We start from the raw sequence: 22,909 nt of genomic DNA, 5'->3' as shown, positions 1-22,909 counted from the left end.
ACGATGAATCATGCCAAATATCTAAGCTCTAGTCCAAGTAAGTTAAGAGAAGAAGATTTTTGAAGTTTTAACTATAAACATATCAAGTATATCCATGACCCCCCTGGGCGGGGCCAATTTTGACCCCAAGGCCATAATTTGAACAATCTTTGTAGAGGTCCACTTGACGATGAATCATGCCAAATATCTAAGCTCTAGTCCAAGTAAGTTCAAAGGAGAAGATTTTTGAAGTTTTCACTACAAACATATAGAGAAAACCCATGACCCCCCGGGGGGGGCCAATTTTGACCCCAAGGCCATAATTTGAACAACCTTTGTAAAGGTTCACTAGACGATGAATCATGCCAAATATCTAAGCTCTAGTCCAATAAGTTCAGAGGAGAAGATTTTTGAAGTTTTAACTATGAACATATAGAGCATACCCATGATCCCCCGGGGCGGGGCCAATTTTGACCCCAGGGCCATAATTTGAACAAACTTTGTAGAGGTCTACTAGACGATGAATCATGACAAATATCTTAGCTCTAGGCCAAGTAAGTTCAGAGGAGAAGATTTTTTAAGTTTTCACTATAAACATATAGAGAAAACCCATCACCCCCCCGGGGCGGGGCCAATTTTGACCCAAAGGCCATAATTTGCACAATCTTGGTAGAGGACCATTTGGTGATCCTACCTACCATATATCAACGGCCTAAGCCTTGTGGTTTGGGAGAAGAAGATTTTTAAAGTTTTTCCTTTCCATTGCCATGGCAATCAGAGTTCTGCATGGAATTCAATTATTTGAACAATTTTCAAAGGGGACCACCCAAGGAACATTCCTGTGAAGTTTGGATGAAATTGGCTAAACGGTTTATGAGGAGATGTCTTTTAAAGTAAAAGTTTACGGACGGACGGACGGACGACGGACGGACGCGGGACAAATTGTGATCACAAAAGCTCACCTTGTCACTATGTGACAGGTGAGCTAAAAAACCTCAAGGCCAGTGGCAGGTAAACTAATTTGTGTTTTTACAGGACTTCTTGTATCAAAGGCAGTGGGATAAAACTTGTATTTGTCTATATACAGTATAAACTGTAAGCTTCGACTGACTTCAATATAGGCCTATTGATTTGAACAGTGATTCCATAGACAAGATTTTGAACCTGGTAAACATAACAAGAGTGCTGCGGATTGAATGACAATGCTCGTCTGTTTGATTAGTGAAACAAGGGGCAAAACTTGACAATCATAAAAGCCAGAGTAATGGGCCTTGCCGTACATGTGTGAATTGTCTCTGGCAACATATGCACTAAGTTTCATATGAATATCTTGAACAGTATTTGAGTTTTTGACAAAGGTAAATATGTTTGCGCAGAGATGATGTTGCCAACAATGACACTACCTCAACTCTTTATTTTTCTCTAATGAACTACTCCAATGAACTACAGTCAACAATTGAGAATCCAAAACTTGATAAATTTTCCTAAAATTCAACATGTCACCTGAACATTCATATATAACAGATGTTGGACCTCAGGAATTGTGTTTTAAACATCATCAAGACTTGCAACCACTACTCTAGTTTGTGAAGACTCGAATGAAAATATTTATAAAACGAAGGGTGAATGAAAGTTTAATGATGTATAAAAATTTAAGGAATACAGACATTTGTTGTAGAAATAAATATTTAAAGAAAAGTTCTTCAAGGTTGTTGTTTTTTGGTTTTGCTTGAAAACTTTGGCTTTTTTGAATAGTTAAAACCCAACCATAAACCATTGTAATTATCAAAAATTGTAAGCTAAAAGTACATGAACATACATCTGATTACTTCCTGTATTACTCATTGTGCTCAAAATAGAAAATGTGGAATTCCTATATAAAAGGGAATACCACTCAAATAGAAAGTACGTTCAATTTTCCAAGTTTTGTGGTCCTTTCTTGGGGTTTTAAAAGTAAGTATTTTGTCATATTTCTGTTTTATAATTTTACATAAAATGTACACTTTAAAAGTTTAAAAAAGAGGTATTATTTTTGGTCCTTCTTTGGGTTAATTGTTTAATAAATGTTTAACACAGTTATATAATTATCAAATATCAGATTTTATTATATAATTTATTAATCAACAGATTAAAATAAAAGCAGAGATTATAATGGTCTTCTACAATAATCAAAATTAAGGTTAATGAAAGCTTATAAGGGTCCTTTACAAAATAAATTTTAGGTTAATATAAAAAGAAAGTATTTTGTAATTTTACTAAATTATAAATTGCATGAAATTAACTGAGTTCAACTGAAACTTATTACCTTTTAAGAAGTATTGCATTCAACTCAATGATTAATGATGAGATTATTACCAACAAAGAAGTTTTTGGACCAAAAATTATAGCAAAGTACTTTACCCCTTTAAAGCTGCACTCTCACAGATTTACCGTTTTGACAACTTTTTATTTTTTTGTCTTGGAATAAGCAAATTTTTGCGTAAATATCTGCAAACTACTGATATAAGACTGCTGACAAAAGATCAGATCGCAGATTTTCATATTTCTGTTCAGAATTAATGTTTTATGGCTTAAACTGTTACTAATGGTTTAAAAAAAATACATTAAACATACATGTGATAATTTCTTGGGTCGATTCCGTGACACCCATCGTAATGTCAACGCACAATAGGGGGGTCCGGGGGGCATGCCCCGCGGAATTTTTTTTAAATGGGGAACGTCTGTGGTGCATTCTATAGCATATCTGGGGCTATTTTAGTCATTTTTAACGTCGGGAAAATGTACCTATTTTGACTGCCAAGACGTATTTTTTACTTGACATGGTTGTTTTTTTTCTGCATTTTCTTGAAAAAATAAAACCACCAGATATTTTCCCAGGCTTTAAATGAAGTGCTAACCAGGAGGATATGCAGTCTACTTTCGGTTTCATCAAAACAGGAAATAAACAACTATACGGGCACCTGTTTTCCCGCGCTTTTGAGAACATGCGTTACAAAATATTTATTTTTTCATCACATTTAAAACGTTTGCAATTTATGACACACAATATTTTTCAGACGATAAAGAAGATTTTCCAGTCGATGAGCTTTTTTCCGTTTGGAGATGCATATAATTTTGATAGAGACGTGTCAACAAACGGCTGTATAAAGGGATCACGTGACTTACCATGGTCACGTGATTAAAGCACTCTATATAACCACCTGTAAACCCCATATCGTCAGTTTTATTTCGGCGTAAAAATACACACGATAGTTCGGAAAAAAGGTCAAAACACTAAAATTCCTTATGGACGCATAAGTTGTTAAAAGTATAACGACGTATCGACTTTGAAATTTGAAAGGAATATGGGATGTTTTCCGTGTTTTAATTTTGTTTTTTTTTACTCATTTTGTCACTTTCTTTGAACTTGCCTTCATGCTCGTTTGTTGGTAAAATGTGTGAAAAATATCAATTCATCAATTAAAAGCTATCATTCATAAGACCAAACAAATCCATATGAAAACAATGAATTTGTATACAAGAACCCTCCCCCACTCGTTAAGCACAACAATAGGCCGATAGATCAATTATCGGGTGATTGACGATGACCTCGACGACACACGTACCAATTAAAGGATTAGTGTCAACATGTCCTGTGTTTTACGACCAGTGTCCCGGACAGGCAAAATAGCTGACTTACATTGGTAAAATTAAGATAATCGATTCCGATTCCGAGATTTTTTTTTTTTTCGTTTTTTTTTATGACTTTCCGGGACAAACATGCACCCTCCGTGACTCCGTGACAGAGATACGATTTCCGGGACAATCCCGGACGTCCGGGACGTTATCACATGTATGCATTAAACATCAATTTTTTAACTTAAATATAAAAATCTGCTATCTATTTTTTTTGTCAGCAGTCTTATATAACTCGTTTCCACGGAGTTTCGCAAAAATTGGCTCGTTCCAAGGCAAAAAATAAAAAAAGTTGTCAAAACGTTCCATCTGTGAGAGTGCAGCTTTAAAAAAACACATTCACAGATTTTGCACAGATTTTTATTAAAATATTGGCACAAATCACATCCCTCATAATGTACAAGTACAAGTATAATGTACAAGTTTGGTAATGATGGGACAAAAGCTGCTCAAGTTAAAACGCTCAACAGCGCCTACCTTCTGTTGCAGCCCGCGATAAGGTGAATCCATTATATTATGTTCTAATTTAAAAAACTTAAGTATAAAAAATTCATTTTAACACTGATCAACTTTCTGTTTGTGTAGCTTTGTCATGCTAACAGATTGTTCCGAGCTGTATAAGCTACCTGTATTAAAAATCTCCTAATTTTGCTTAAAAAAGAAATGGCTGAATACAATTTTATTTGCCAGAATGGACCAGGATCCAGAGTACCAACATGTTATGTCCCTGAGACTGTCCAGGGTTCTTGAGGACATCGGGGTTACTAGACGACAGACGGTCATGATGAGAAGGAACACTTGGCTGGCGGCTGAGAAAATTCAAGCAGTCTTAGAATGTATCCCAAATAGAAACAGAACCTTTTACTTCTTTGGAAGCCAAAGTGAAGGCACAACAACTCTTGGAATGGAGTCAGACGTGGATTGTCTACGTTCATCAAATGACAGTCCTGTATTTTTAGAATTGTCAGAATGGCAGCCTTCTCGAAATGGCAGTTTCCTGGTTCTACAAGATGAGAGTTCTCCACCTCAACACTGCAACCTGCAAATTCTCAGGTTTGATCTTCCACTGCCAGCAACACTGGATATAATAAATAAAAAAAATAATGTTGAGGTGGATTTGGATGGCAGGGTGTTGTTAAAAAACACTATCCAAGACTCAAATCTTCAGAAGAATTTTGGCGCTGATTTCATAAGACAAGGCCCATCTAGAAGTGGAACGAAAGATGTTGATATTGTTTTTGCTTATCACTGTGCGAAACAGCCAAAAGAGTGTCAATTTCTTTTTCACAGACCGCGGCCTGGACACTGGCCCACGCCAGATATACTGGAACAGGCAAAACAGACTGGAACATTCCTGGTGCCACAGGGACATTCTGAAAGTTGTAATCCAAAACTGGAATGGAGATTCTCAACTTCCCTCACAGAAAGACTGCTTATGTTTAACCTCAACTCGACCAAAATTAAGGCATATATATTCTTGAAAGTATTGAGAAAGACTTATTTCAAGCCAGTTGTAGGTGACCGGCTCAGCACATTTCACTTCAAGACAGCCCTGTTGTTCACCATAGAGAACTACCCCCCTGAGCTTTGGCAGGAAGACAATCTGCTAAAGTGTATCATCTTCTGCCTTACCACACTCAAGCGCTGGTGCAGGATGCACAATTGTCCACATTACACCATATCTGGGGTGGATTTATTTGTGGGAAAACTTTACAAATTTGAACAGCAACAAATCTCAGCAATGTTATCAGACATGATTGAAAACATCATGGTTTATGTGGTCCATATAGAAATGGATGGGGTGGGTAGAAGAATGGTGAAGCTAATTAATGTAAAAAACACACACATAAAGAGCACAAGGTATGAGAACACAATGGCAACAGCTCAGTACTGCTTTATTAAAGCTTTAGAACTGAATTATTCTCGGTTGTTGTCCTGTAAAGATTCTGCTTTTTTCAAGTCAAATTTAAAAGAGACAATTGATTCTTATACTCATTTTTCCATGCAAAATGACACATTTATCAAAGACATTGTGAAGCCATTAGTACTACTTCTGAACAATCTTTTAGCAACATCCCAAGCTTCTACATGTGTAGAATTACATCAGCCTGTCACTGCTGACATTTACAACCTGTACCAAGAATCTTTGGACTCAGACTTGACATCCAGCAGACTGAAGTTTGCCTCTATGTTATACTGCACACACCAGTATGAGGAGGCAGCAGCAGTGTTGGAGCACATTGAGGCTCTGCTGCATCCAGATGTTTGGCAGTACAGTTTTAGTAACAGAGGACAACCTGACCCTTCGAATAATTTTCTGAAAAGTCTTATTGACAGGCGGCCAGTGTCAGAAGTCATCAGAACATCAGTAGCATTTAGTGTTACTTTCAAGCCTCAAGAGGTACACTGTGTGCCTGAGCATTTGCTATTGGAGATGCACAGAACCATCAACCAAGAAGATGATCAACACAGATACCCAATTGATGGTATATGGATGGATTCTGCCATCACTGATTCTATCCCCTTCCTCTACTACCTTCAGTACCTCACATACAGACAACTTGGACAACAGCATAGGAAATTTACTGCAATGAGGAAACTTCGACACTACATAAACCACTACATAAACCAGGGTAGTACAGAATATGGTCATAAAGAAACAGCAGCCAATATGCTGGGCCACTGCTGTGAACTGGAGAACAGGCTAGACTGGGCCTGGCATTGCTATTCAGAGTCACGGAGGATGTATCCACATAACAATGCTGCCAACTGGCATATCATGAGACTTCTATACCAAGCCCAAGTCCAGGCATAAGAAAGAGACAAAAATGTTTTATAATCAAGTCGAAAGTAAACATTACATTTTGAGTTTCATACAAGTTATTTTGAAAAAAGAATTCAAGCATCCTTAAAAATGTGAAATATTACTGTAAAAGTATGTAACTTTTCATTGCTTCAAATAGTGACTATATTTAACCACGCTTACAAACTATTTTTGATCTTGAAATCGAATAATATTTGAGCAATATAATCTGTGTGGAGCAAAAATGAATATCATACTAAACAAGTGGTCGAAATTAGCACAAGCTTGCAAGCCCTGCACTGGTAAAATGCATTCTGGCTTGCTCAAAATCTTGGTTTTATACAGCAGGGCTTGTTAAAAAAATTAAATGCCAAGCAGTAGGAAAATATCGGATCGTAGAATTACATATTTCCGTTCGAAAATTAACGTTTTAAAATTCTACGATGTGATTTTTTGTCAGCAATCCTTTATCATTGGTTTCCAGATATTTATGAAAATATTTGCTCTTTTCAAGACAAAAAGTAAAAAAGTTGTTAAAAAGGTCAATCTGTGAGAGTGCAGCTTTAAGTGGATTTCTGAAAATGTTCATTATCAAATTAAGAAAAAAAGTGTAATATTAAATTTGGACCTTCTGGCTGTTACAAAACATTTAAATTTTTCACAAAAATATTTGTAAAATTTACATATATATCTAAAATATGGTTTATTTTGCATCATTTTTCTCCATTGTTTTTAGTCATCAAACTGTATTAAATGATTTTGCATTTGTTTATTATATTTAACATACAAATCACAATAAACAATGTTATTCTAGCACATGTTTCTTATTATCATTGTCTTAAAATTAGTCTTGTTATTTCAGTTTATTTTTCTCTTTTAAGGGAATGGTGGCAGGGCTTTTTAATAGGGGAAAATTAGCGTTGATTTGACAAAAAAAGGAAAACAATAACAATGTAACATATTCATCAAAGGCACTTTATTTATACATTTCCTAAATGGGGTCAATGCTTCTCAAAAACAAAAGAAATAAAGGTGGATTTTTCAACCAGGGTAGGGGAAAAATATATAATAGATTAAAAGAATTGCAGAAGGCCCTCGATTCTATTTACCAAAAAGTAAGAAAAAATATTGAGCATCAGTCTTCATGGTCTTTTTAAGACCACAAAGGGCTTGTTAACCCATTTCATTCGGGATACACCTTTTGGTGTAGTTACCCTTTACATGCGGGATACACCAAAAGGTGTAGTTTTTGACGTACTGAACTTTCACTTTATTTACTTTCGTTTTGACTGTATTGTTTCCGGTTTATACGTTTTCCGGAATGACCGGATGTTATGCGCAGATAGATGCGCAGAAAATTTTCATGAAGAAATAATTTTAAAACTCAAAAATCGAGTTAAATTTAAGCTTTTTATTGCGATTTTGATGCAAATTTTTGTTGAAATGGATAGGACTTTCGACCACAGTGACGATAGTGATATTGGGATGGTTATAATGACGAAGTTTATGTGAATTTGTTTGATACAAACAGAAGACATATTAAAACATCGATAGAAATCACAAACTATGACATTTGCATTATTTGGTGGAGTTTTTATGACGATCTTGAGGAGTTCTAGAATGATTGAATGACAAAGAGGATCACCCCAAGGTTTCCAAGTGGGAATACAAAGAATGGTGGTCCTAAAGAACAATATGACCCAAGAAAGCCAGGATATTGCATTACTGTCATTTATCAATAAAACTGTTATGGGGGCAAGACTTTTGGACCTTACTGGTCGATGATTCAAACTGCTATGCCAACCAACATCGCGATGAACATCCACCCGCCCGATTTGCTCCGAAGTGGACATGGGATGATATAAACTGTTATAACTTTTTATAGATTTAAAATATATGCATAATTCTTTCTGCAATTTAAAGACAGATTAATTTAGAAACTTTCATACATTGGATTATGTGACATTTGAAAAAAATTGTGTGTTTTTTTTTTGCTTTCAATTTGTGCATATTTATTTTTTGGTGTTTTTTTTTTTCATCATCACCTGGTTAACTTGCAAAAAATAATTTATTTAAAATCATTTGCTAATAAAACTTACATAAACATGTGCATATTTTTATTTCCTTTCCAAATATGTAATCTTTATTGGGTCTTGTACCAATAATAAAGAAGTTATTAGTGTTTATACAACACAATGGTCATAAAAAGGCAGATGGCTTATCAGTCATTGGAAAATGCCCAGATATTCAAGGTATCATATCTAACTGGGTCTCAGAATGAAATGGGTTAATTACCTAATTTTACAGACTATCACAATTATTTACAAGCCTTTAAGTATATTTGTGATAAATAGGTTATAAATTTATTTTCAAGAAAATGCAAAAAAAGAACAGTACAGTGTAAACTCACTAAACCGGACAAGGTCCGGACTGTGCAAAATTTCCAGTTTAGCGAGGATTCCGGTTTAGTGAGGATTTGATGTACGGAGTCAGTTTACTCAAAATATTAACTGAGTTAAGGGTCCTTCTGAGCTATTGAGTAATATTTTTTGTTTTTTATAAAAATGCTTGTAAAATTGCAATTATACTTGGAATATAAATAAATAACATTTGTGTTTTCAAAACTTATATCAAGGATATAGAAAACGATAACTAAAATGTCCTGTTTATTAGGAATAATTTTTAAACTTTAAATATTTGTTAAAAAACGACGATTTTGGAAACGTTATTTGTGACATTTTCGAGTGCTATCATGCAAACTGTAAAAAAAGAGTAAATATTGCTTCATAATTACGGCAATTAGAAACAAACAATACAACAATAAAGTATGTATATAAATACGCAAATAGTTTGATTAAATCAGTTTGTTATCTTGTATTTCTGTCCCGATAAACAAGTGCATTAGGACGTTACTATGTCGGTCCATTTTTTTGCATGAAAACATTGGAATCTCGATACGTCCATGCATATAATGTTGTGTGATGTGAGCGGTCTTTTACAAGAAGAAACACTGGTTTCGCGATATTTATGCGTTGCACCTGAATCTGATGATCAGAAACGCCACTATAAACTTTTATTCACAAAGTTTAATGTGTCGGTCCAACCTATAACGTCCGGTTATTTATCATTAAATACAAAACTACGTAATTTTATAAACATGTTATACTTCGGAAACGCAGTGTTGTGTACTACGTCATCAATTGTGGGCCCCGGTGTACACAACGAAAATTAGCATGGATCCAAATGAGGTAAGTTGGTGTCGGTCCATCATGTTCTTAAGCGCATAACGGGCATAGTACAAACCGAAAATGATTGTCATATTGTGTTTCTACTGTATTCATGTATTGGGGTGATTTATTAACCTCCTTATACATGACAAATGACAATGTGTTGGATTTTCGATGTTTTCACTCGGCATACTGGGGGCCTCCCGATAGTTATCGTCTGTATTGAGCATGCTCGTTACGTTTGGACCATTATTTTGGTTTTCCCGTTACACGTGGACAACGCTATGCATTGAGTCTACACTGCCAACGTAACGTCCACATACTATATTATCATTCTTGCATTGTATTATAGTTTACAATCACCATCTTATTGGTAAAAAACACTTCATGTTTCACATAATGTATCTGTACAGACAGTGTATTGAGAGAATGTCGTTGAAGTACATGAAACACTTGAATATCACAGACGTTATTTTGGACAATGACTTTTTGTTTTTTTGTTACGTCAACCCATAACATCTGTACATACAGATCTACATTCCGAATGTATCTGATAGAATATTGTTTCATTACTTGCAAGATGTGTTACATTTGATTTGATGATCAAGTAAATGAGACAAACCAGATCCGAAGTAATATTATAGAGGAATAAAACTGTTTTCATGTATGGACGTTACTTCTACACCTAAACTGTATGTCAATGTGTTCTACATAACGTCCAAATAGATTTTGATTATATCTATAAACAATCTTGTGCTAAAACTTGTATGAATGAATAATACGTATGTTTATTTAAGAAATATGATTGCACATGAAACATTTAAGTTGAATAAAACAGAATTCATATAAATAACAACATTTGTGTACGGACGTTAAATTTGACATGATATTAGTGTCGTAAGCTTATTGACGACTGATCCGTGTTGACATGACGTCGAAAAACGCTGTCTCATATTGTCTCATTCAATTGTCTCAGTCTGTCCATATTATAAATAATTATATATATATACAGGTTGAATTTCAACTTGGGTGGATTCATGGAAGTTGCCTTGCCATGCAGTAAAAACAGAAAACTGTTTGTAGCAGAGGTATACACTTAAAACAAAGTTGTCTCTTGCTTTGAACGAATTCTTTATTTTGTTCTTGTTAATAGTTATTGTTCACATTATATGTTTGTGTTTGAAACATTGTTATGTTACAGAACTTTCCATTTATTCTTGGATTCACAAACATTGATAGGAAGCGGTAGGTCCCGTGTTCGATCCGGCCGGAGGGCGGGCTCTATTAGTTTCCGAACACCGCTTCATTGGACAGGATGTCATTCATGTTGATTTTCATGATAATCATACTCTTCGGCCCTATATGACCTACAATGTCCAGTGTTTTTCCTGCCTATCAACTCCATTCTGAAGTAAATTTTGTTTTAACCCACCAAAACTCTTTTCCAATCATAAGATGAATTTATTGTATAAGATGAATTTATTGTATAAAACACCTAAATCCAGACATAGTCGTATGATGTACATGTAACATACCTTTTATAGTAAATAAAGGGATATATGTAGTTATACTTAGCTCTAACAATCCATGATGATGATGATGATGATGATCTACCTATCCATGGTGATGATGATATCATGGTGACTGCCTTTTTCATTCAGCAATAGTATGATGATGTCAACAAACAAACCAGAATGCTACAAATGCTGTTACAATACTAACAGACAGGTGCATCACCCTTAGTTGAATACCATTTGTTGCTTTTCTGATGCTGATGATAATGATGATGATGATGATGATGATGATGATGATGATGATGATGATGATGATGATTGGTATAATGTCCAATCAAGGCATGCAGGTGCAACACTCATATCATGAGTGTTGCTTTACAATTGATGATGATGATGAAATCAGAAGTTGATGATGAATGACTGCCTTCTTCCATTCAGCTATTTTATATTGTTGTCAACAAACACCAGAATGCTACAACTGCTGTAACAGTACTAAAAGACATGTGCAGGAGCTGTATTCACACAAAATCTTAAACTTAAGTCAAAATTTCAAATGCAGACTTCTCTATTACTAACTATACGACTTCAATGAAACTTTTTATGACAAGTTTCATTGAAGTATATCTGAAAATGAATTAGAAATCTGCATTTGAAATTTTCACTTACGTCCAATGTCTTTCCTAAATAGCTTTGTGAATACAGCCCCTGCACTCTAGTGCCTTTTATTACTTTTACATCTATAGATAATGATGATAAAAATGAGCATTAAGTACACTATATTACTGATTTGTAATGATTGAATGTGTCAATCTGACTAATTATTCATCCAATGTCTTCATCTGACTTCAGGTTATTGATGTCCAGGAGGATGAAGTGTTGTTTCGTTACATGGAAGCTGCCAGAGGTGGATTTAAATGGCCAACAGTTGAAGATGTCAGCTGGGAGCATCATTCATCAGTTACTCGCCACCTTGATAACCCTGTTCTTGACATCCAGAAGAGTTCAAACCATGTTCAGATTTTTAAGTTAAATTAGACTTTGACTTTATCACAGGGGAGAACCCTGTTCTTGACATCCAGAAGAGTTCAAATCGTGTTCAGATTTTTAAGTTAAATTAGACTTTGACTTTATCACAGGGGAGTACCCTGTTCTTGACATCCAAAAGAGTTCAAACCGTTTTCAGATTTTTAAGTTAAATTAGACTTTGACTTTATCACATGTATGGGAGATCCCTGTTCTTGACATCCAGAAGAGTTCAAACCGTGTTCAGATTTTTAAGTTAAATTAGACTTTGACTTTATCACAGGGGAGAACCAATCATTTGTTGTGGTATTTTTTCTATTATAATTTAGGCGATTTCAGTTAAACAAATAAAGTTATGGAAATACTTCAGTATCGTTTATAACGTTGGGGCCAGGTCCGTGTGCAGGGTCCATCCTAGAGGGTAATAGTCGATTTGCCAGATAGAGATCACTGTGCAACTTGTCCGGGGTGAGCAATGATGTGTAACAATGAAAATGATGTCATCACAGATAAAGTTGCACAATAATCTCTATCTGGCAAATCGACTATTAGGGAGAAATACTTGTTAGCCTAGAGCTATAGATTACCAAACTTCTCCAATGCCGAACTCAAGAAGTGTTTTTATATATATAACGTTGCGGCACACCAATTCGCCCACCAAAAGAATATATTTAAACGGTGAGGGAAAAATAATAAAGTTATGAAGCTTTTATTTTGTGTCCACCCAAGAGAACATGTGACCTTGATAATTGTCATAACATGTTTCCAACCGGGTTCATATAAAGGTCAGTAGTACCGTCGTCAGGTGTCTCTCTCTCTTCTCTCTCTCTCTCTCCTCTCTCTCTCTCTCTCTCTCTCTCTCTCTCTCTCTCTCATGCATTTTAGGTACCTCTTACCCATAGGGCATGTAATTTGTTGGTTTTTAATATAATATGGTGCTTTAATCCAATGCCCTATGTCAATAGTAACGTCCAAACAGAATTTGGGTCAAACTGTCAACAGTAACATCCGAACATTATTTTGTCCAGAATTGTTTCCTACCTTCAAATAAACATTTACAAAGTACATACATTATAGTCTACGTTGTAATGAAGAGATTACAAAGCTAATATAAGTTAAGAAGTCAAATCTGATATGTAGAAACAAATGTAAAGTCCAAAAATTTGGGTAACGTCCGTACCACTTACAATTTAATGTTTTATTCTTTTTTACATTACAATGTTTGAGAAATGATCACTATGGGCATGTACACTGTGCATCCAACTTGTTGTAAATTAACATTCATCTCCAATTTAGCACTTTATTTTTATGTCAAACCAATGTCAAAGCATGTTGAGTAACGTCCGTAACTTTCAATGTAGCTCATAAAAAAACTTAATTTGTATATATTATGCATTCTGAACTATCTTCTAACGTACCATTTATAAATGGTGAATAAATCTGCCATAACTAGAACCCATGAATTACAGGATATACTCAATTCTATTTATTCAGGTGTTGTCAAAAAAATATTACCCAATAGCTCAGAAGGACCCTTAACCTTTAAAGGGAAGTAGAAAACTGGAATAAAATGAAAACACATTAAGATAACATTGATTTTACATCAACAATGGTTCAAGTAACTTAAAATAATGCATAGAATATACATGTATATTCATTAATATATCAATGTGCATGTGTTTGTAACATTAAAGCACATGCAAAAGTGATAAACATAATTAAACATTTCAGCGTTTTTATAATCATCTTTTTTTCCAAGTCTTAAAATAAAACAACTCGCATAATTTAATGCTTGTTAAGTACGTTTGATAGTTTAAATAACGCACCGCTCTAATTTGATTCAATCATAGAAGTCTTTAGATAAAACAACCCTCCAAAATGATCACTTTAAATAACTGTTTCTAGTTCTTTATTTTCTGCAACAAACAAATTAATGTTTCAATCAATTTTCTTTTCACAAGTTTGATTATCGTTTGATTATTGCGCGGCAGTCAATCCACAGCGCAATCATCATTATCGATTATCAAGTTAACACAACATCACAAGTGCAATAATTAATGATGCAACAGCTGTCAAAACAAAGTGACAAAGTGACACGTGATTCGCGAATTCCTAATACACAAAATCATTTTGACACGTTTGAACAAATATATGTCCGGTTTTGTGAGGTAAAATTACGTTGACAACTAACAAATTTTCTCGATTTTTTGTCCGGTATCCGGAATTCCGAGGTTCCCGTTTTGTAGGGATTATTTTACATTGAAAATAGAAGGGGAAAACCGGGACTCTGAAAAAAGTCCGGTATCCCGAGGATTACGGTTTTGTGGAGATCCGGTTTAGTGAGTTTCCAATGTATTTCTTTATTTCAGTTTTGTTGTTGTTGACATTGTTTGACATTTATCGCTTGACATTTATTGGTTGACATTTTAAAGGCAAAGATTTGAAATATAATTAAAAAAGACCGCTTCTCAAAATTATGAGCAAGCACGCTGGAAACGGTCTTCAAAGATAGATAATTTTACACCAATCTGAAACTGCTGGATTTTCCCAATAATTTACATGAGGTCATTACACATGCAAGCGTCTGAATAACTTAGTGAATGACCGTCAAGTCAAGTTTCTATTTGAAATCTTTTAATTTATTTTGCAGTTTCTTTTAACCTTCTCGATTCAAATAACATTGAGAAAAAAATATCTGGCCCAAGACAAGAAGTGCAAGCCTCAGGCATCGTACTTGTGGGCATAGAGAATCAGGTTATATTTCGGCCCAAAACTGGACTAAAAAACAACATATACTGAACAGAAGTATTCATGAATTACATGTATAATATACTTACTTGGTATATCTGTTTCCACGGGAAAGCACAAAAGGTATAAAAACTTTTAGCTAGCTGTTTACATGATTTAAATTTTCGCTTTGTAAGCAAACAATATGTTTTAATAAAGGTTCACATGTAAAATAAAGCCTCAACTTGAAACTATCAATTATTTAAGAGTAATGCATGAAAGAGTATTTCATTACAACCAAAATTATATGCCTCAGCATGTGCGTAACATCTATGGCAATGGGTGTGTATCATTGCCAACAACGACGACAGATATATAAAAGTACATGGACATTTTCTTCAAAAAAACAGGGCAGCTATAATCACAATAAATCATTATGTAACTAATGGAGTATCTTAGTCGAACTTCTGACTTTAATGAAAACAGTATAAGTACATATTTTTGCTGAAGCCTTACTTGTTTTCTTGTTCATGCCCATCATGGTTTCGACAGAGAGGTCCATTCTTGGCATGGACATACAGCTAGATGGCATCATAATCTCTCGTAGACTGCCAAAGTTGCACTCGGCTGGTAGCAGGCGATGGCAACTAGCATGCGCCTGAAATATAGATTACATGATTTATTGTTTAAGATATTTAACAAATATAAATGGTTTAAGATGTTGTCGCAAGCATGAAAAAGGAAGGACACCAAAACGACTACTTAATATTTCCCAGACTGCATTGATCAGGACTGTTAACACATTATTCTCAGTATTTACAACTTATAATTTGCTGTTTCTGTTGAAAGTTATGTATATATATATATATATAACAAATTCTCCATTGCTTTTATTGATATCTATATAACTTCAGATTTCAAGGACACTTGGTAAAAAATACTTGTAAATCAGTCAAGCACAATCCCATTGCCATTTTGCACCAAAGGGAGATTCAATAAGTATCGACCCAACAGTGGCATAGAACAGAAATTTTCAGCACCTTAAAGAGTTTTGTTTATAACCTCCCTTTTCTATGAGCATAATTTAATGTCAAGTATCTAAGTAATTAATTGGTCAGCTGAAGTGAAAACTATGTAAACTATACATGTATGGGTGATTTACGAGGGTATGGTCCTGCCTCAAAGTAAGTTCTATGTGATACGTCAATGGCTATAGTCGATTTCTTTGATGTGGGAAGTCAATCTACAGGCTATATATATCGATATTTTACTTCATTTGAAACTCACTTTTAAAAAAAAAAGGGCATACTTAAAGCCATGATTATTAAATGCTTTAAAAACTTTAAATGCTACATTGAAAACAGTAGTACGAGTTGGCCTTGTATATACAATGTTGTTGTTTTTCGTATCTGAATTCAGAAGACTGAAAATAATTCCATTTCATTTTAAAATCAGTGTTGGTAATTGGTTCCAGTTTGACTATTGATCATCAATTCTACTCAAATAACCGCTTTTTAAAGGATTTATAATTGATTAAAATATGTATTCATATGTGCTCTAATGTAATGTCATAATTTATTTTTCATAAAATATATGAAAATAAAATAAATAAGAAGAGGATCATTGTTGCACATGTCTCATCTGGTATGGGGGGGGGTGGGGGGAATGCCAGATTGAATTTCCACTGGAAACCTTCCACTTTCCACTTTGTCAGAAATAATCATGTCACAAAACATATAAATATGGCAGTCAATGGGAATGTCCGAAGGACAGTCGGACATGTCTGTGATATTTCCATTTTGCCCGCAGAACCTTTGTTTTGGTCGTCAATGTCCAGTGAAAAATTAAGGTCAACACCGTTTAATTTTTCGGAAAATTTACTTTCAGTTTTAAAATAATTGTTCAATATTAGTTTTAACTATTATTTCATGATTATTCAATGTGTAAATCTGTGTATCACTATTTGTAAACCCCGTATTTCGTAAAATCTGAAAATATACACACGGTTCTAATTTCAGCGCGTACATTTACCGAATGCTCTATTAATAGACGGAATTTTAAGGAAATGTTCGGACATTACAAAATTCCATATGTATTTTTCGGCAAAGGGGTTCCTAGCAATCATGTTAATTTAAATATGATGATGAATACACTGTGCTGTCACTATTTCGGATCTGTTTAACATTGTTAATAACAGAAACTCTACTTTCGTTTTCCGTTGTGTCTGAGTTTGATTTGTAATTGGTTACATGTTATAACCATGCTATATCTTTAATTAAAAGATAAATAAAAAGCGCTAGATCAAGCTGCCCTATGGTTGAACAAACAGGAGGAGGACATATAATATGAGTTTTTGGGGAGGCAAAAAATGACACCTTAAAAGTCCGAAATAATGACTGTTTCGTACTAATGTTAAGCTTCTTTTTTTATTTATAACATTAGGGCAAATCTAACCAAGAAACTCTAAACATGCTATAATGAAAAATTACAAAATTTATTTAAATAAGGGGCTTATTTAAACAAGGGGCTTAAAATCAAGATTAAGGCTGATGTGACTGAATTCTGTTAAGAAACATCGCGACAGGTAAAAAATTGTTGCGACAGGTTTTAGTATTTACTTGTCGAAAATGTCCTATGATGAAAAAAATCATGTTGTCTGATATGGATTAAATAATTGTCAATTAGGAAAAAACAAACAATATTACAGAAGAATATAGCTACTAGCAGTGAAAATGCAAACTTATTCTAAGATTTAGACATACATATTAACATGTATGACAGGATATATTTAAGTAAAATATATATATAATTAAGTAAAACTATACCTCAGACTTAAAAAGTTACATAATTCCTAATATCACCCACCGTTAGGCCACACCATTCACAGCGCATGCCGGCCAGGCACTCGGATGACCAGCATGTTTTCTTGCACGCCAGGCATTTAGAGTTGGCTGGCAGATTGCCCTCTCGCCAGTGGTGGTAATGTACAACAGATTGCTGAAATGGAAATCAAGAGTCAGTGATTCACTTGTCATTTTAGTGACTGGATATTTCATATTTAACAGCACTTTATAAATGAAGTGTCCGCCTGCACCTGATGGGGGCATTAGTTTGAACACCGCCAGAATATTGCGCTTACCCTGATGAAATTGGGCGAATATAACCAACTAACCGTGTTATAATATATATTATTATATATATTATAATATATATTATTATATATATTATAATATATATTATTATATATATTATTATATATATTATATATATATATATAATATATATAATATATATTATAATATATATTATATGTTATAATATATATTATATTGTGATAATATATTCAACTTTTCAAGGTTGTGATATTAGAATGATATTAGCAACTTAACCTAGGGATATTGTTAGAATATATTCATCTAAGTGATATTAGGTGAATATATACTACTGACCCTTGTGGTATTGGGATTTCAAATATAATGGACTTACCCTTGTGATTTTGGGAGATTATTTTTTGACTCACCCTTGTGATATTGGGAGAATATCTTCTGTGTTATCCTTGTGATATTGGGAAAATATCTTCTGACTTACCCTTGTGATATTGGGAGAATATCTCCTGACTTACACAAATGTATCCTTGTGATATTGGGAGAATATATTTGGATTATCCTTGCGGTATTGGAAGAATATATTTCACTTACCCTTGTGATATTGGGAGAATATATTCAACTTACCCTTGTGATATTGGGTGAATATATTTGACTTTACCATTGTGATATTGGGAGAATATATTTGACTTACCCTTGTGATATTGGGAGAATATAATTGACTTACCCTTGTGATATTAGGAGAATATATTAGACTTACCCTTGTGATATTAGGAGAATATATTAGACTTACCCTTGTGATATTGGGAGAATATATTGCACACTCCTTACAGTCACTCACAACAAAGTCATGGCAGTCTAAATGTGCATAATACTCGCAGACTGAAACAGTAAAACGCAATGATTTTTTTTAAAGCTGTAAAAACGTCAGTCAATGACTTGTACATTTCAAAATAAACTTTCTTCACAAATAGCTACACTAATTGCTTATAAATATAAATATATTTCAGAATACATGACTTTGTATGAAACAAAGCATTTTAAAAAGTTAAAAATTCTTAAAAAGCATTTTTATGATAGCTTACCTTAGAAATAGGACAGAAAAAGTTTCATTTGAAAACTATGCATACAATAGTTACTATATAATTTATGAATATTTGGCAAGTCTTAGTCCATCAGCATACTTTCACATCTGAGAGCCAGAGAGTCCTCGAGGCGTTTCCGGCACACATTGCAGAACTTCCTCTTGAAGACGCCCGGTTCTGACCAGCAGTGAGCCACAGGCTTCTTTACCAGTGTTGCCGCAATGCTCGAGCATGCTGACACAACAGTTCGCAGACACTTCTCATGTACAACAAAGTTACACACTGCAATAAATAAATACACCAACATATTACACACCAACATATTGATAAATGACTATTGTAAGGATAATGTATAAGCACAAGTCTTCGAGCTTGGTTAAAAATTCAATGTTCTGTACTGGTTCCAATGTTGAATTTAAAAAGCCTTGCTTGGACCCTCAATATGTCCCTTTAAAAAACAAAACCATATATATTATATGTCAAAAAACACTTTAAATTTCAAAAGGAAGGGTTTTGTCATAAATCATACAGATCTGACAACACGCCAGAAATAATGCAGGACTCCTTGGCTTTACAAATCAAAACAAGTTTTGCTAAATAAAAATGAACAAGCTGGGCAGGCATTTATCATAATCAGTGTCCAGCTTGTGTACTTGTGCTAATTTTGATCGCTGGAAAGTCTTAACTTTAATTCTGATAAAAGTTTATAAAGGTAAAATTATCATTGCTTTATGTTTAAAATGTCTTTTGGATATTCCCCATTGGTTTTATATTCCCATGTATACAGCCCAGGGCCCCTTTCCCCTGAAGTACAGTGAGGGCCCTGCAAACACCTAAAGCATAAGTAAGAATTGGGGCTTGCTCATCAAAACCCACTTATTTCCATGAGTGCACTCATCATCTTTTGGCCTGTTTAGGAAAAAATATAATCAATAATAACAACGATCACATAAAGAAATTTAGAATGGCATGATTCACTGCATATTAGTGTATAAAAATACATAATGCAGAAACAATACAGTAATTCAGAAAACTTGGAAATGGGCTTTAATTACATAACAAACGATTATGTAACAGTTGAAATTAGTAGCAGTATCTTTAAATGTTTATTAAAATGTAACAACAAATAATAAATCATAATCCTTTTTATGAATGAACTAATTGACTAAGACCCTCTTTCTTATTTAGAACATGAGTATTCTAGTCAAAAATTGAATTCTGTTTTATCACATTGCACAAATAAATGTATGCAGCATAGCAATTTCATTATCATATGTAGAGCAATTTGTTAAGTTTCTTTCGCATTTAACAATTTTCAACATTTTTAGCCAGTCTAAAAGAAGGGAGCCATATTTTATATCAGAAATAGAGTAAAGGCCACAGTATTGATCCAAGTTCATCATATTCTGAGGCTCCACACATTATGGACATTTCTGAAAATCCAATATCACTGACAATGCCAGAGTTTGAAATCATCATCACATTTGTGCATCATACGCGACAGAAACTATAAATACGTTTCAACAATAATTGTATGTTGAATAAAGAGAACTGAGTTGATAGGGTTTTTTTCATGTTCATTCAATACAGTCTAATGACCTCTTTTACATTATCCACATAAATTAAGTATCATACTACACTAGATTTTGATAACAGCCATACACTGAATAATACTGGTAAATTTACACTTTAAAATGTCTTTATTTCATGACAACTACAGAGTTGTACTTTTTTAACACCAGATAAAAGCAAGTACAGTCAAAATAAATTAAATGGATGGAAAAGGGCCTTTTAATCTGACTCTATTAATAGTAATTCAAGTTTAACATCAAGGCCACTTCCACAAAAATCAATAGAGGCTACAGCTTCATCAAACATGAATAATGTTACCAGATAACACTTTAATATTGGCACTGAAAAGCAGCGTTTTGAACATTGATCAATACTGCATACTTCTGTCAACACTTCTGCCGTGGCGGTGATAAACAAAACAATTAAACGCTGTCAAACCAACCAGGAAATGAACGTCAAAATGTCTTACCCTCACAGACCAACCCTTGTCCAATCAATCCCCAAAGCATGTCCGTACAGTGGTGGCAGTACGTCGGTTTATGGAAAGTCTTCTTAACAAATGAGTGACCATGTCCACGATCGTCGTATTCAGGATAATTCGTGGCTGGACTGTCCGAGCGGTCGGAATTCTCGAATTGTTCCAAATCAAAATCCGCCATCTTGCTTTCCGAATCGACGAATTCACCCCGACATTTCATGGAGAATTTATTGCCCGGTGCCAGAAATGGCACTCAGTCTGTGACGAATATTAAGATCAACATATCTACTAAGCGAATGATTGGAAAAAGCGTGATATTTTCATCGCAATTCAAGTTAATCCGTAACACTTCATCTTGAATTGAAGAATCCTGAAACACTCCAAGACTGTTCCACTTTTCTAGCGGAAATGAGCGAGCTGCAGGAATTGAACTCGAGGCTGGGATGCTGACTGCAGAACTTTCCGCGGAGCAGCTTTATGCAAATTTATCGATTACGTCACGGCTACAGTGGCAGATTCATCGCGCGCACTGTGAATGCGGTAGTGAAAGTGAAACTAGACATTAATTAACATGTATTTTAATATAAACAGAACTACGGTATCTGTAAGTGTATATGGGCTGATACACTGACCATAAAGCTGTGATAAACTGTAATGGTTGGCATATATTTAAAGATATGTATAGGCGTATTTCAGCCTTTGATTATATGACCGAAATACTTCAAAATAGTATCAATACTCCAGTTGTTCAATGAAATAAACTGATGTATCTTTAAACGGGAGACTGTCTTTAATGTGGATAATTCCCGAAGTGAATAACCTATTATGTTGTATAGCGGGCCACTATTTTAGTAGGGTGATATTATAATTATGACTGTTTAAGCTGTTTGATGTTGTTTTTTAAAGGGACTCGATCATGTTTAGGACCAAATTTTTCTCTCTCATGTTAATGCAATTTATATCACCTGTATTATAAATATTTTACTCTTTGATACCGAAATTGCAGAAAAAAATACTATTTAAGTATAGTCAAACTGTGGTTTAGGAAGGGAGTGAATCCAGGCTGACACAGTGAAAGCATTTTTTTTAGAAAACTACGGTAACAACAAAACCGGATGTCCACAAGGACTTTTTCATATTTATATAAAGTTGAGAGGTAATTTAACTCTAGGCCTTCTGTTTAAAATCTTGCACTTCAAAGAGCTTATATCAACATTTGTTGAAGGTTCCAGTCGTCAGTATCAGTTTAACATTCCTAATGAATTACTACACTTTTATTTTGTTCTTAACGGGACTGTACAGCAGATTGGCACCAAAATTTTTTTTCTGTAACGAATCTCAGGACAATTATCTAATAGAATGTGTTACGCTTTGATATCATAATTGTTAAAAAAAGTACCAAAATGTAAAAAAAAAATTGTGTCGGAGACCGGGTTCGAACCCATTTCGCCAAAATTGAAGTCCAGCGTCGTATCCACTGCTTTCTCGAACTAGGTGGCATAATTAAGCTACACACCTACCTCGATAATATCACGTGATAACACCGACTAGCCAATCATGCAAAAGAAATAAATCCTACCTGGTAGACATACCCAGTAATCTTTCTTAATGGAAAAAATACGAAATAACTGCTAAACTTAAATATATTGCAAACTATGTGGTACTTCAGTTAGTAAGTTTCAATGCATTGTACACATCATTGCCAATTTATGTCAGTTTTCA

The 22,909-nt window shown here is 34.3% G+C and overlaps 2 protein-coding genes across 3 annotated transcripts in view; one reads left to right on the top strand and one right to left on the bottom strand.

The window, feature by feature from the left end:
* LOC128205221 (diacylglycerol kinase theta-like) overlaps nt 1-21,630 on the bottom strand; it is a 42,860-nt gene extending 21,230 nt beyond the window's left edge. For both annotated transcript variants that reach the window (XM_052906723.1, XM_052906724.1), the window contains exons 1-5: nt 21,179-21,630; nt 19,237-19,419; nt 18,846-18,934; nt 17,814-17,945; nt 15,465-15,606 (exon numbers count right to left, since the gene is read on the bottom strand). In XM_052906723.1, the coding sequence (XP_052762683.1) occupies nt 15,465-15,606; nt 17,814-17,945; nt 18,846-18,934; nt 19,237-19,419; nt 21,179-21,407 (775 nt within the window). In that variant the 5' untranslated portion in view covers nt 21,408-21,630. The remainder of the gene's footprint in view (nt 1-15,464; nt 15,607-17,813; nt 17,946-18,845; nt 18,935-19,236; nt 19,420-21,178) is intronic.
* LOC128205222 (uncharacterized) lies at nt 1,845-12,585 on the top strand. Its single transcript, XM_052906725.1, has 3 exons — nt 1,845-1,932; nt 4,345-10,772; nt 12,048-12,585. Exon 2 carries the CDS (start codon nt 4,346-4,348, stop codon nt 6,467-6,469), a length of 2,124 nt encoding a protein of 707 aa, XP_052762685.1. The 5' UTR covers nt 1,845-1,932; nt 4,345; the 3' UTR covers nt 6,470-10,772; nt 12,048-12,585.
* Nucleotides 21,631-22,909: the final 1,279 nt, after the last annotated feature.

Source organism: Mya arenaria, chromosome 10 (genome assembly GCF_026914265.1).
Source record: "Mya arenaria isolate MELC-2E11 chromosome 10, ASM2691426v1".
In the NCBI taxonomy this organism is placed as follows: domain Eukaryota; kingdom Metazoa; phylum Mollusca; class Bivalvia; order Myida; family Myidae; genus Mya; species Mya arenaria.
This window is presented reverse-complemented; position numbering and strand designations above follow the sequence as displayed.

Coding starts and splice junctions, on each gene's coding strand:
- LOC128205222 (XM_052906725.1), top strand. CDS start 4,346: ATGGACCAGGATCCAGAGTACCAACATGTTATGTCCCTGAGACTGTCC.